The sequence below is a fragment of the Canis lupus genome, chromosome 4 (assembly GCF_048164855.1).
Source record: "Canis lupus baileyi chromosome 4, mCanLup2.hap1, whole genome shotgun sequence".
NCBI lineage: Eukaryota > Metazoa > Chordata > Mammalia > Carnivora > Canidae > Canis > Canis lupus.
This window is the reverse complement of record NC_132841.1, coordinates 3,627,437-3,641,635: the sequence shown is the minus strand read 5'-3', so window position 1 is coordinate 3,641,635 and position 14,199 is coordinate 3,627,437. Positions and strand designations below refer to the sequence as shown.

At 38.8% G+C, this 14,199-nt stretch overlaps 1 protein-coding gene across 1 annotated transcript in view; it reads left to right on the top strand.

Moving 5' to 3' along the window:
- RYR2 (ryanodine receptor 2) overlaps positions 1-14,199 on the top strand; it is a 753,550-nt gene that overhangs the window by 413,009 nt on the left and 326,342 nt on the right. The window contains exons 19-20 of the mRNA XM_072822940.1: positions 13,534-13,652; positions 14,001-14,134. Coding sequence (XP_072679041.1) covers positions 13,534-13,652; positions 14,001-14,134 — 253 coding nt within the window. The remainder of the gene's footprint in view (positions 1-13,533; positions 13,653-14,000; positions 14,135-14,199) is intronic.

Here is a 14,199-nt window from a genome sequence, read left to right as displayed (position 1 = left end):
TGGTGTAGGATAGAGGTCATTGTTTTACATGTGAATATCCAGTTTTCCCAGCGCCATTCTTCGAAGAGACTGCCTTTTTCCAAGAGAACATTAGAATTGACACAAAGCTCAGGCAGATGCTGTGATCATTTTACATTGCTGCCCAAAATAATAGTTCTCAGTATATATATTTGCTGCTTTGAGGAAAGTATCTTTTTGAGGAGCTGATTAATCTGTATTTCTCGGGCAGCCCCGATGGTCCAGCGGTTTAGCGCCGCCTTCCGCCTGGAGTATGATCCTGGAGACCCAGGATTGAGTCCCACGTTGGGCTTCCTGCATGGAGGTTGTTTCTCTCTCTGCCTCTGTCTCTGCCTCTCTCTCTGTGCCTCTCATGAATAGATAAAATCTTTTTAAAAAATCTGTATTTCTCTTGCCCTAGAGGATGCAACTTAAAAGTATTTAGATGTATAGAACTTTGAAAATTTTATTTAATGGCCTTTAGAGCAATTAATTGCATCTGCCAGCATTTTTATAGGTATTAACATTTCACAGAGAGGCACACATTTGTTGTTTTTTGAACACTTTAATGAGCACATTATGGGACCAAGGAAATCTTAAGTGAATTTAGGGCACTGTGCTGAGATGTCACGTGTATTTCTTCACTGGATTCCCACAGGACTCCATAAGATTCTGTTATAACTTCTATTTTACAAATGAAGAATTGGAATTTACTGAGAGGAGTAAAATTTTTAAGGTTGAATGAAAGTAGCAGAGCAACGACTGAATTTGTATGATGTGTAAAGTCACAAAAGTGGGAATTATATCAATTTCTGCTCCTCGTTTTACTTATATCCAGAACCTAATACATTGGCCCATTTTATGGACTAAAAAATAATTGAATATGTAAATGGAGGGAAAACACACAAGAGTAAATAGCAAGATGAGAATATCTTAAAGTATTTGTGATTTCTTGTCTGGAGTGGTCAGATGTCTGTGGGTTTTGAGATATGACAATTTATATAAATAAATATTTGTCTGACATAATGTTTCTAACATTATTATTTAACTGTTGTATCATGAACTGCCTTTAATTGACATTTTCTTTTCCTTTTTTAATTGTCCTTAACTCATCTATCTTTTATAAAATATTGCTCCCTAAATTGAAAACAGGAAACCATCAGAAGCCTAAATAAGGCAGAATAGTACACTATGATTACATTGCTTATTTTATGTTATTTATCTTAGATAATGTGCCCCAAGAAACTTCTGACTCATGTTCATCTTGTCTTCCAATAAAATGCCCTAAGTCCATCTTTTTTGTTTGTTTTGCTAATGCATTCATGATGGTCTGTCTTTCTTTTTTTTTCCATAAATTTATTTTATTGGTGTGCAATTTGCCAACATAAGAATAACACCCAGTGCTCATCCCATCAAGTGCCCCCCTCAGTGCCCATCACCCAGTCACCCCCACCCCCACCCCTCCCCTTCCACTACCCCTAGTTTGTTTCCCAGAGTTAGGAGTCTCTCATGTTCTGTCTCACTTTCTGATATTTCCCACTCATTTTTTCTCCTTTCCCCTTTATTCCCTTTCACTATTTTTTATATTCCCCAAATGAATGAGACCATATAATGTTTGTCCTTCTCCGATTGACTTACTTCACTCAGCATAATACCCTCCAGTTCCATCCACGTTGAAGCAAATGGTGGGTATTTGTCGTTTCTAATGGCTGAGGAATATTCCATTGTATACATAAACCACATCTTCTTTATCCATTCATCTTTCGATGGACACTGATGGTCTGTCTTTCTATAAATGAGTAACAATGTGATATATACCTTTATCCTCCCTAACTTCCACTTTTATTAATATTTCTAATTTTGTTAAATTGTGTTATATTTTAATCACATTCTGTCACTTTTTTTCTCCCTTCTCAGCTTTATGTTAGCTCAATATTTAATGAGCTTATTTTCTTCTCATGCCTCAAAACCTCTACAAAAAATAAGAGGATACATAATTGTGTTTCCCCAGTTTGACTTGAGACCCCATCTCTTGAGATTGTTATTTTCAAGCCTCTATATATTTTAATATTGATATCAACTCAATATCAAGCCTCTATATATTTTAATATTGATATCAACTCAATCTATTTTTTCTCTATTTGGATGAGATAATAATAATACCTTATACTATTATAGTTGCTCTTTAAGCTTAGTAAATATCCCGTATGTCAATTTCCCTTCTGAAAAGATGATGGTCCCTGACATCCCTCGTTACTGTGTCCAGGAACAATCTGCTGTAACTGCTGCAGACCATTTTGTCCAGCATGTTTCTTGTTCTTTGTTGTCATATTATTTCTCAGTGCCTTTCCCCCAGTCTTTTTAGTTAAGTTTTTTTATATTAGTGGTCCATGGCAAGAATAAAACTTTCCATATTTCCATTTGCCTTCAGTGAGCCCTGGGAATATTACTCATGAGGTCTGACCAAAAAGTTATTAAGTATTTTAACTCCCAGGTATGGAAAAAGTAGAAAAGCAACCTGTGATTTTAATAATTCGAAATTCATAGTTTCTCCAATTGTGATTTTTGCTGCCCCTGCAAGTGGATATTGCAGTTCTGTGTGTGTTCTACACTGTGTCTGGAGTGTTTCTGTCACTGAGTGACCATCTAATTCATATTGATTAGCACCCAGGTTAATCTGAGTAACACCTGTGTATCCTCTTGCAGTTAGAACTATTTTCATCTAAACCCATATAACACCTCAGTGATCTGAGATTATTTTAATTTTGTTTTATTTTTTGCTAAACACTTATATGTAGGTGTGAAAACAACTTCTGGAGAAGGAGGGGTTGGCACTGTCTTCCAAGTCAGTTGGTTTCTTGATTTCCTGAGATGATAATGGGGACTGTGTGTCCACACTGGCCTCCTGTGCCTAAGTGGCTACCAGTCTGGTTCTATTCACTTCTTTTTTTTTTTTTTTTTTAAAAAAAAGCTGGTATTTTTATTTTTATTTTTTTCTCATTTCAAATGCTTTATTTTTTTAATAATAAATTTATTTTTTATTGGTGTTCAATTTACCAACATACAGAATAACACCCAGTGCTCATCCTGTCAAATGTCCCCCTCAGTGCCTGTCACCCGTTCACCCCCACACCCTGCCCTCCTCCCCTTCCAACAGCCCTAGTTCGTTTCCCAGAGTTAGGAGTCTTTATGATCTGTCTCCCATTCTGATATTTCCCACACATTTCTTCTCCCTTCCCTTATATTCCCTTTCACTATTATTTATATTCCCCAAATGAATGAGAACATATAATGTTTGTCCTTCTCCGATTGACTTACTTCACTCAGCATAATCCCCTCCAGTTCCATCCACGTTGAAGCAAATGGTGGGTATTTGTCATTTCTAATGGCTGAGTAATATTCCATTGTATACATAAACCACATCTTCTTTATCCATTCATCTTTCGATGGACACCAAGGCTCCTTCCACAGTTTGGCTATTGTGGACATTGCTGCTAGAAACATCGGGGTGCAGGTATCCTGGCATTTCATTGCATCTGTGTCTTTGGGGTAAATCCCCAACAGTGCAATTGCTGGGTCATAGGGCAGGTCTATTTTTAGCTCTCTGAGGAACCTCCACACAGTTTTCCAGAGTGGCTGCACCAGTTCACATTCCCACCAACAGTGCAAGAGGGTTCCCTTTTCTCCGCATCCTCTCCAACATTTGTGGTTTCCAGCCTTGTTAATGTTCCCCATTCTCACTGGTGTGAGGTGGTATCTCATTGTGGTTTTGATTTGTATTTCCCTGATGGCAAGTGATGCAGAGCATTTTCTCATGTGCGTGTTGGCCATGTCTATGTCTTCCTCTGTGAGATTTCTCTTCATGTCTTTTGCCCATTTCATGATTGGATTGTTTGTTTCTTTGGTGTTGAGTTTCATAAGTTCTTTATAGATCTTGGAAACTAGCCCTTTATCTGATATAGGTCATTTGCAAATATCTTCTCCCATTCTGTAGGTTGTCTTTTAGTTTTGTTGACTGTATCCTTTGCTGTGCAAAAGCTTCTTATCTTGATGAAGTCCCAATAGTTCATATCTGCTTTTGTTTCTTTTGCCTTCGTGGATGTATCTTGCAAGAAGTTACTGTGGCCGAGTTCAAAAAGGGTGTTGGCCTGTGTTCTCCTCTAGGATTTTGATGGAATCTTGTCTCACGTTTAGATCTTTCATCCATTTTGAGTTTATCTTTGTGTCTGGTGCAAGAGAGTGGTCTAGTTTCATTCTTCTGCATGTGGATGTCCAGTTTTCCCAGCACCATCTATTGAGGAGACTGTCTTTCTTCCAATGGATAGTCTTTCCTCCTTTATCAAATATTAATTGACCATAAAGTTCAGGGTCCACTTCTGGGTTCTCTATTCTGTTCCACTGATCTATGTGTCTGTTTTTGTGCCAGGACCACACTGTCTTGATGACCACAGCTTTGTAGTACAACCTGAAATCTGGCATCGTGATGCCCCCGGCTCTGGTTTTCTTTTTTATAATTCCCCTGGCTATTCGGGGTCTTTTCTGATTCCACACAAATCTTAAAATAATTTGTTCTAACTCTCTGAAGAAAGTCCATGGTATTTTGATAGGGATTGCATTAAACGTGTAAATTGCCCTGGGTAACATTGACATTTTCACAATATTAATTCTGCCAATCCATGAGCATGGAATATTTTTCCATCTCTTTGTGTCTTCCTCAATTTCTTTCAGAAGTGTTCTATAGTTTTTAGGGTATAGATCCTTTACCTCTTTGGTTAGGTTTATTCCTAGTTACCTTATGCTTTTGGGTGCAATTGTAAATGGGATTGACTCCTTAATTTCTCTTTCTTCAGTCTCATTGTTAGTGTATAGAAATGCCATTGATTTCTGGGCATTGATTTTGTATCCTGCCACGCTACCAAATTGCTGTATGAGTTCTAGCAATCTTGGGGTGGAGGCTTTTGGGTTTTCTATGTAGAGTATCATATCATCGGCGAAGAGGGAGAGTTTGACCTCTTCTTTGCCAATTTGAATGCCTTTAATGTCTTTTTGTTGTCTGATTGCTGAGGCTAGGACTTCCAGTACTATGTTGAATAGCAGTGGTGAGAGTGGACATCCCTGTCTTGTTCCTGATCTTAGGGGAAAGGCTCCCAGTGCTTCCCCATTGAGAATGATATTTGCTGTGGGCTTTTCGTAGATGGCTTTTAAGATGCTGAAGAATGTTCCCTCTATCCCTACACTCTGAAGAGGTTTGATCAGGAATGGATGCTGTATTTTGTTAAATGCTTTCTCTGCATCTAATGAGAGGATCGTATGGTTCTTGGTTTTTCTCTTGCTGATATGATGAATCACATTGATTGTTTTCGAGTGTTGAACCAGCCTTGTGTCCCGGGGATAAATCCTACTTGGTCATGGTGAATAATTTTCTTAATGTACTGTTGGATCCTATTGGCTAGTATCTTGTTGAGAATTTTGCATCCATGTTCATCAGGTATATTGGTCTGTAATTCTCCTTTTTGGTGGGGTCTTTGTCTGGTTTTGGAATTAAGGTGATGCTGGCCTCATAGAACAAATTTGGAAGTACTCCATCTCTATCTTTCCAAACAGCTTTAGTAGAATAGGTATGATTTCTTCATTAAACGTTTGATAGAATTCCCCAGGGAAGCCATTTGGTGCTGGGCTTTTGTGTCTTGGGAGGTTGTTGATGACTGCTTCAATTTCCCCCCCTGTTATTGGCGTGTTCAGGTTTTCTATTTCTCCCTGTTCCAGTTTTGGTAGTTTGTGGCTTTCCAGGAATGCATCTATTTCTTCTAGATTGCCTAATTTATTTGGCATATAGCTGTTCATAATATGTTTTTAAAATCGTTTGTATTTCCTTGGTGTTGGTAGTGATCTCTCCTTTCTCTTTAATGATTTTATTAATTTGAGTATTCTCTCCTTTTTAATAAGGCTGGCTAGTGGTTTATCTACCTTATTAATTCTTTCAAAGAACCAACTCCTGGTTTTGGTGATCTGTTCCACAGTTCTTCTGGTCTCGATTTCATTGAGTTCTGCTTGAATCTTTATTAACTCTCTGCTTCTGCTGGGTGTAGGATCTATCTGCTGTTTTTTCTCTAGCTCCTTTAGGTGTAAGGTTAGCTTTTGTATTTGAGTTCTTTCCAGTTTTTGAATGGATGCTTGTATTGCGATGTATTTCCCCCTTAAGACTGCTTTTGCTGCGTCCCAAAGATTTTGAATGGTTGTATCTTCATTACCATTAGTTTCCATGAATCCTTTTAATTCTTCCTTAATTTCCTGGTTGACCCTTTCATCTTTTAGCAGGATGGTCCTTAACCTCCATGTGTTTGAAGTCCTTCCAAACTTCTTGTTGTGATTTAGTTCTAATTTCAAGGCATTATGGTCTGAGAATATGCAGGGGACGATCCCAATCTTTTGGTGTCGGTTCAGACCCGATTTGTGGCCCAGTATGTGGTCTATTCTGGAGAAAGTTCCATGTGCGCTTGAAAAGAATGTGTATTCAGTTGAGTTTGGATGTAAAGTTCTGTAGATATCTGTGAAATCCATCTGGTCCAGTGTATCATTTAAAGCTCTCGTTTCTTTGGAGATGTTGTGCTTAGAAGACCTATCGAGTATAGAAAGAGCTAGATTGAAGTCACCAAGTATAAGTGTATTATTATCTAAGTATTTCTTCACTTTGGTTATTAATTGATTGATATATTTGGCACCTCCCACATTTGGGGCATATATATTGAGGATTGTTAAGTCCTCTTGTTGGATAGATCCTTTAAGTATGATATAGTGTCCCTCTTCATCTCTCACTACAGTCTTCGGGATAAATTTTAGTTTATCTGATATTAAGGATGGCTACCCCTGCTTTCTTTTGAGGACCATTTGAATGGTAAATTGTTCTCCAACCTTTTATTTTCAGGCTGTAGGTGTCCTTCTGTGTAAAATGAGTCTCTTGTAGACAGCAAATAGATGGGTCCTGCTTTTTTATCCAGTCAGAAACCCTGCGCCTTTTGATGGGGTCATTAAGCCCGTTCACGTTCAGAGTTACTATTGAAAGATATGAGTTTAGTGTCACCATGATATCTATTCAGTCCTTGTTTTTGTGGATTGTTGCACTGAACTTCTTCTTAAAGGGGAATTTTAAGAGTCCCCCTTAAAATTTCTTGCAGAGCTGGTTTGGAGGTCACATATTCTTTCAGTTCCTACCTGTCTTGGAAGCTCTTTATCTCTCCTTCCATTTTGAATGAGAGCCTTGCTGGATAAAGTATTCTTGGTTGCATGTTCTTCTCATTGAGGACCCTGAATATATCCTGCCAGCCCTTTCTGGCCTGCCAGGTCTCTGTGGAGAGGCCTGCTGTTACCCTAATACTCCTCCCCATAAAAGTCAGGGATTTCTTGTCTCTTGCTGCTTTAAGGATCTTCTCTTTATCTTTGGAATTTGCAAGCTTAACTATTAGATGTCGAGGTGTTGAACGGTTTTTATTGATTTTAGGGGGGGATCTCTCTATTTCCTGGATCTGAATGCCTGTTTCCCTTCCCAGATTAGGAGAGTTTTCAGGTATGATTTGTTCAAATACATATTCTGGCCCTCTGTCCCTTTCGGTGCCCTTGGGAACCCCAATTAAACGTAGGTTTCTCTTCCTCAGGCTGTCGTTTATTTCCCTTAATCTATCCTCATGGTCTTTTAATTGTTTGTCTCTTTTTTCCTCAGTTTCCCTCTTTGCCATCAACTTGTCTTCTATGTCACTCACTCGTTCTTCCACCTTGTTAACCCTCGTCGTTAGGACTTCTAGTTTGGATTGCATCTCATTCAATTGATTTTTAATTTCTGCCTGATTGGATCTAAATTCTGCAGTCATGAAGTCTCTTGAGTCCTTTATGGTTTTTCTAGAGCCACCAGTAGCTGTATAATAGTGCTTCTGAATTGGCTTTCTGACATTGAATTGTATTCCAGATTTTGTAACTCTGTGGGAGAGAGGACTGTTTCTGATTCTTTCTTTTGAGGTGAGGTTTTCCTTCTAGTCATTTTGCTTAGTGCAGAGTGGCCAAAAACAAGTTGTATTGGGAAAAGGAGAAAAAGAGAGAGAGAGAGAGACGGAAAGAAAAGAGAAAAAGAAAAAAGAAAAAGGAAGAAGAAAAGAAAAAAGAGAAGAAAAAGAGAAAGAAGAAGAAAGAAAGGAAAAAAAGAAGGAGTGGGGGAAGCAAACAAATCAAAAAGCAAAAAAAATAAACAAACAAACAAACATGGGGGAGTATCTTCTGATTTTGTATACTTTAAGTCCCTTGGCTTCCCCTGGAACTTGTCGGTCTAGCTGGTCTTCTGGGGGAGGGGCCTGCTGTGCTGATTTTCAGGTGTGAGCACTTGGGGGAGCTGCTGTGCCCCCTCCTGGTGCAGGGCTCAGTGGGGGTTGTTTACCCGGTGAGGCCCCAGGAGGAACAACCGCAGTGGCGGGGCCAGCTCTGCAGCCCTGGAGTCAGCTCCCACAGTAGCTCCGGAGCTCTCCGTCTGCAGGGCCTGGAGGCTCCGGGCGGGGCCGCTGATCTGCTCAGCTCGGGGCAGGAGCGTCCTCGCTGTCCTGGGCCCTCCCGGCCTCTGCCTGTCCCGGGGGGAGGCCGGATCCTGGGCTCTGTCCCGGCGCTCTGTGCTCCGGGGCCTGCGCTGTTGGATTCGCGCTCCCGCCCCGCAGCCCCCTCCGTGGAGCCACCCCCGAGCCCCCCGAGCTTCTCTGGGTCCCCCGTGCGCGCTGCAGCCCTTAGGGAGCTCGGCGCACTCTCCGGGGCGCAGATGCTGTTAGTGTCCCCGGGAGCCCGAGGGCATCCCCGCCCTCCTGGGTCCTGCTCCAACTCCCCACGAGCCCCTTTCCGCCCGGGGAAGGTCGGTGCAGCTCCTGCTCCTCCGGGACGGGGCTCTCCTGTCCTGGGGACACTCGCCCCGGCCTCCGCCCGGCTGCTCACGGGCCCCTCCCCCTTCGAGGCCTTTTGTGCCTTTATTTCTTTTTCCCCGTCTTCCTACCTTGATAGAAGCACGAACTCTTCTCACTGTAGCATTCCATCTGGTCTCTCTTTAAATCTCAGGCCGAATTCGTAGATTTTCAAGATGATTTGAAGGTTATCTAGGTAATTTGGTGGGGACAGGTGACTTGGGGACCCTACTCTTCTCCCATCTTGCCCTGCCTCCGGTTCTATTCACTTCACTCAAACATGCAAGGCTCACCAGTGAGCTTGTGACTACTCAATGTAGAGTGAAACCTCTAGGCTAGATTCTTTCTGGTATATAAAGTCATGACAAACATAGCACTTCTGTTCTGTGGCTTGCTTTCAGTTTTTCCTTATAGACTTTCAACCTTGGACAGCCCTGGGCATGACCTATCATAGCACTTGGATGCTTCCAATACCATTTGGTTATTTCCAGACATTTTCTTACACCCTCAGAGATTTTTCTTTGTCATGAGCCCTTTAAATAATTCAGAAAGTTACAGCCATAAAAGTTTTAAGGCAAATAGCTAAATATTTCATGTATTTTACATTTAAAGGGCTTATACCATCAGTTTTGAATTTTGTGCATGACTCCCACAGAAATAGACTGAAGCCGACAAAACTTCTTGTCATTTAGTAAGTAAAATCTTTCCTCAATGAAATTAAAGCACAAGTGGGGAAATACTGGAACTAAGAAATATAAATTCTCCATCTACTATCATATGTCTTCTCTAGCTTTAAAAAAATATTTTAATATCTCCAGATATAAAATATGCCAAAGTAGCTATCCCCTATACCCTTCACAATAATGAATCTTGTTATGATTGAATAAACAAATCACAGGTTTATTTACTTTAAACCATAAATGTGTACTAATAGCCCATTTATATTTATTCACTTACTCAGTTGGCAAACATGAGATAGGCCTCCCTGGGCCCAGAGTGTGCTGGGTGACAAGGAGGAGGAATTCACATCTCTGTTCTCAAGGATCACATAATGTGATCAATACTACAAAGAAAGAATAATCCATCCTAGGGTGTTGCTTAAAACCTACCAAATGAGGTGGATTTCTGCCTTTGCAAGATGATTCAGATTTTGTAACCTCTGAAGAGGGAAGTATATTTCAGTCTGAGAATAACATATGCAAAACATGGGAGGTGGGATAGAGCCGACAAGCTCCCACTGGGCCCTGGCAGGCCTTGATGGGTGACTATTCCACTGCCTAGAACAGTGCCTGGTAGCTGCTTAATAATTATAATATAAAATGTATTGCAAATATATTAGCACCTAAGCATATTTACAATATGCACTTTGAAGTAAAAGTATATATTAACCTTTCATTGTAAGAGGAGTTGGTGGGAGTTGAGGTGGTAGAGGGTTGGGTCATCTAGCAAAGGAGCTTGTTATATCCTGGAATGAACTTTTACCTTGGATGGTCTGGGAGACCATGGGAACTTCTAAGCATGGAGTGACATCAATTAAATGTGCTTTATTTTTTTTAATAATAAATTTGCTTTTTTTTGGTGTTCAATTTGACAACATACAGAATAACACCCAGTGCTCATCCCGTCAAGTGCCCCCCTCAGTGCCCGTCACCCATTCACCCCCACCCTCTGCCCTCCTCCCCTTCCACCACCCCTAGTTCATTAAATGTGCTTTAAATGGGGTGCCTAGATGGTGGTGCAGTCAGGTGAGTGGCTGGCACATGGTTTCAGCTCCGATTGTGATCTCAGGGTCCTGGGATTGAACTCTGTGTTAGGCTCTGCACTCAATGCAAAGTCTGCTTCCCAATTCTTCCTCCCTTTCCTTTTGCCTCTCTCCCAGCTCACTTGTACGAAGTCTCTAAAATAAGTAAATAAATCTTTAAAAAATAATAAATTAATGGAAATGGATCTCATTGCCTATTTTTCTTGTGGTCCTTTCTGAAAATGCTTATTACTGTAAAAGTAACATGCAGTCATTTCCTAGAATTCACAAAATATTGGAAGAGAAGTATGTTAATCTAGCAATAAATCAGCACCAACATTCTGGCATACTAGCTCCTGGTGTTTTTTGAAATAGACATTTTATACACAGAATATATTTTACATAGTTACAATCATAATGTATATCTGATCATATATCTACTCTTGAAAGTTTACATTATACATTATGTGTTTTGCACATTATTAAAATTTTCACTAAAATCATTTCTGAAAATTTATTAAATCTTATAAAATCGGATTATATATACAAGTTATAAGATCTTGCTTTGTCTCACTAGTTTGTGTGTGTATGTGTTTTTGACAATTTATGTTCATAATTCTTTCATTTTGGTAATATTGTAAAGATCTATCAAGCTTTAAATTTATTCTTTGAGGATCTGGCAATGAGTGTAATACACCATTCCCATTTCTAGGTCTCATTCAGTGTGTTTAGAATTTAATTGTCAAATCACCTTTAGTTAAGTATTGCCATTGTAATATTTATTAAGCCCCAGTTCCACTCTTTTTCACCCAAGAGTTCGAGACATATATTGGCATAATTTACATATACACATAATATAGCTAGTCTTTTTTTTTTTAAATGAGTCTTTTGCTATGTCCAATTTGTTTTCTTTTTGGAATTTTTAACTGCAAAAAAAAAAGTTTACTTGTTTTTTACTCCTACAGTTGAAAATAAAAAGTATTCTCTGACTTTTCACCATCAAACTTAGAGACAGTCAGTGCTTTTCAACTAAATATTGGATCTGAATGTAGCAGTATTAAAGAAATGTGTTTTAATATTAAGTCCCAAGCTCTGGAAGCCTTCTATTAAATTAAACTGAATAAGGGAAAATCAGATTTATTTTCCTATTTTGTACTGCCTTTCTTGAGTTTTGTGATCTGTGCTGTTCATTTTCAAAATCTAGTCTTAAATCTTTTCTGATGTATTCAAGTGTTTGAATGCTGTTGGTGTTGATGTATGTATTTATTTACAAAGAGAATTTGTTTTTCTTATGGTCTTCCACTTTTTGGTCTTTTGTTTTAATTGTTGTAATAACTAAGTAGAGATTGATGAACTTTTTCTGTAAAAGGCCAGATAGTTGAGTACTTTATGCTCCTTAGACCAAAGGGCTTTGTTCACATTCAGCTCTGCCTTTTAATGCAAAAGCAACCAAGGATGAAATGTGACCAAAAGAACATGGATACATAGTACAATTTTCATTTGCAAATACAGGCAGCTGCCATGTGTTCTGCAGTAATAGGTAACAGATAGAAACAAAGATATCCGGATAAAATATAAGTAATCTATTAAAAATGCTTTTCTCTTTCTATTCTTTTAGTTTATTTTAACTAAGAGTGAATGAGTTTATTACTCCATATTTAATAGAAGCATTCAGTTTAAGTACCCTTATATAAACATCTTTATCCATTAGGCTGTTGTACTATTTTCTGCTATCTTGGATATTTAATTGGTATGGATTGTTGGAACACAGCAGTTGATTTCATCTTACACCAAAAATTAACCCATCCTTTTGAGTATATTTTATTTTTTAACTGAATGTACATTCATACTTCACCAAATTAAGTCATTAGTAAAGAAATTAGTGTTGATAGCCCTCGTCCTATAATGGATTGGGATTTGAATCAAGTATAGATTGTGGCTTCCACTTTCTGCTGTTTGTAAGCCGGACCACTTTTCCAAGAAAGTGAACCCCACTGGAGACATTCCCTTTTCTGGGAATTTACCTCTGGCCTTTTATGATACTTTGTAGATCTCAGAGATCACATTTTCTGAGTGTTATATCTAATTGCTACAAGTGGTCTGCACTCTAATTAGTGACAAAGGAAGCTTGCTTGGAAACAATGAATACATATGTACATGTTCAGCTTTCCAAGTTTACACTAAAAATTCTGATGATGAAAGTTATTTTCTCTCTCTTAAGCTTTAAAATAAAAAGGGTATATTCCATTTTACCTTCTCTGATGGTTAATTCTTTGAAATTTCACCATTCTTCATCAGGTTTTGTGTTACATATTTCTATGTATTTTTGTATTATTTTGTATATTTCTCTTGTTCCACAAACTAAGAAACATTTTCTACCATTTACCTCCAGGAGAATGTAATGATCTTTATGGCTTAGAGTGCATCATTTTAGGGTTGTACTTTTAATGCTGAGAATCTTCATTAGCTTGTCCTAATCTACTACCTACCTGTCTTGTACCATACTTGCTCTGTACTGTGGACACTGCAGGTATGGATTCCATTCAAGACTTCACTCAACCTTATAACATCCTAACTTTCCTGTCTGGAAAATGGTCATGAATGTATCTTCTGAGGCTAGAGTTAAGATTGCTTTCTTTCATACTCTCCAGGCAGAGTCTCCCGCTTCCTCTGCTAACACTAAACGAGGACTTCATCGTCTTTAGTTATCAGTCCTCTGTCACAAACATCACCTGCCCCCTATCACAGTGCCCTGTGACAAACATACTGAGCACATAATTACATGTTGACATGAAGGAACACATAGAGAAAAAGAAAGACACTGATCATTGTAGACTCTTTAATCATATTTTCTTTCTTTATCTTTAGGGATTCTTGAAGTTTTACACTGTGTGTTAGTAGAAAGTCCGGAAGCTCTAAATATTATCAAGGAAGGACACATTAAATCCATAATCTCACTTTTAGACAAGCATGGAAGAAACCACAAGGTAAGGGAATGAATTTATTGCCTTGAATGAATTCTGGAATAATCTTAAATATATTTTTAAAATAAGATAACTTAGAAAAATAACCTTTAAAAGTTGTGTCAAATGTGTTATGAGTGTTTTTCACTTCTTAATTACAATCAGATAATATTGTTTAGAGCTTATTTTTTAGCGCCATTGAGACACTGAGCAATTCTCAGTTTGTATGTAAGAGAAACTTGTAAAATATGTGAACTCATGGCTATTGTGTTCAAATGGCTGGGTTACAGGGAATGTGTCTTCATTGAAAAATGCTGGGATACTCAAATCTGAATAAGAGAGTTCGTTGGCTGAAATGATTTCTCTTTTCAGGTTCTGGATGTCTTGTGCTCTCTCTGTGTCTGCCATGGAGTAGCAGTGCGTTCTAACCAGCACCTCATCTGTGACAATCTGCTGCCAGGAAGAGATCTCCTATTACAGACGCGCCTTGTAAACCACGTCAGCAGGTAGATTCAGATAATCACCAAATAGGTGGCATAACAGGAATTCATGTCCTAGCTCTGTAGCTAAG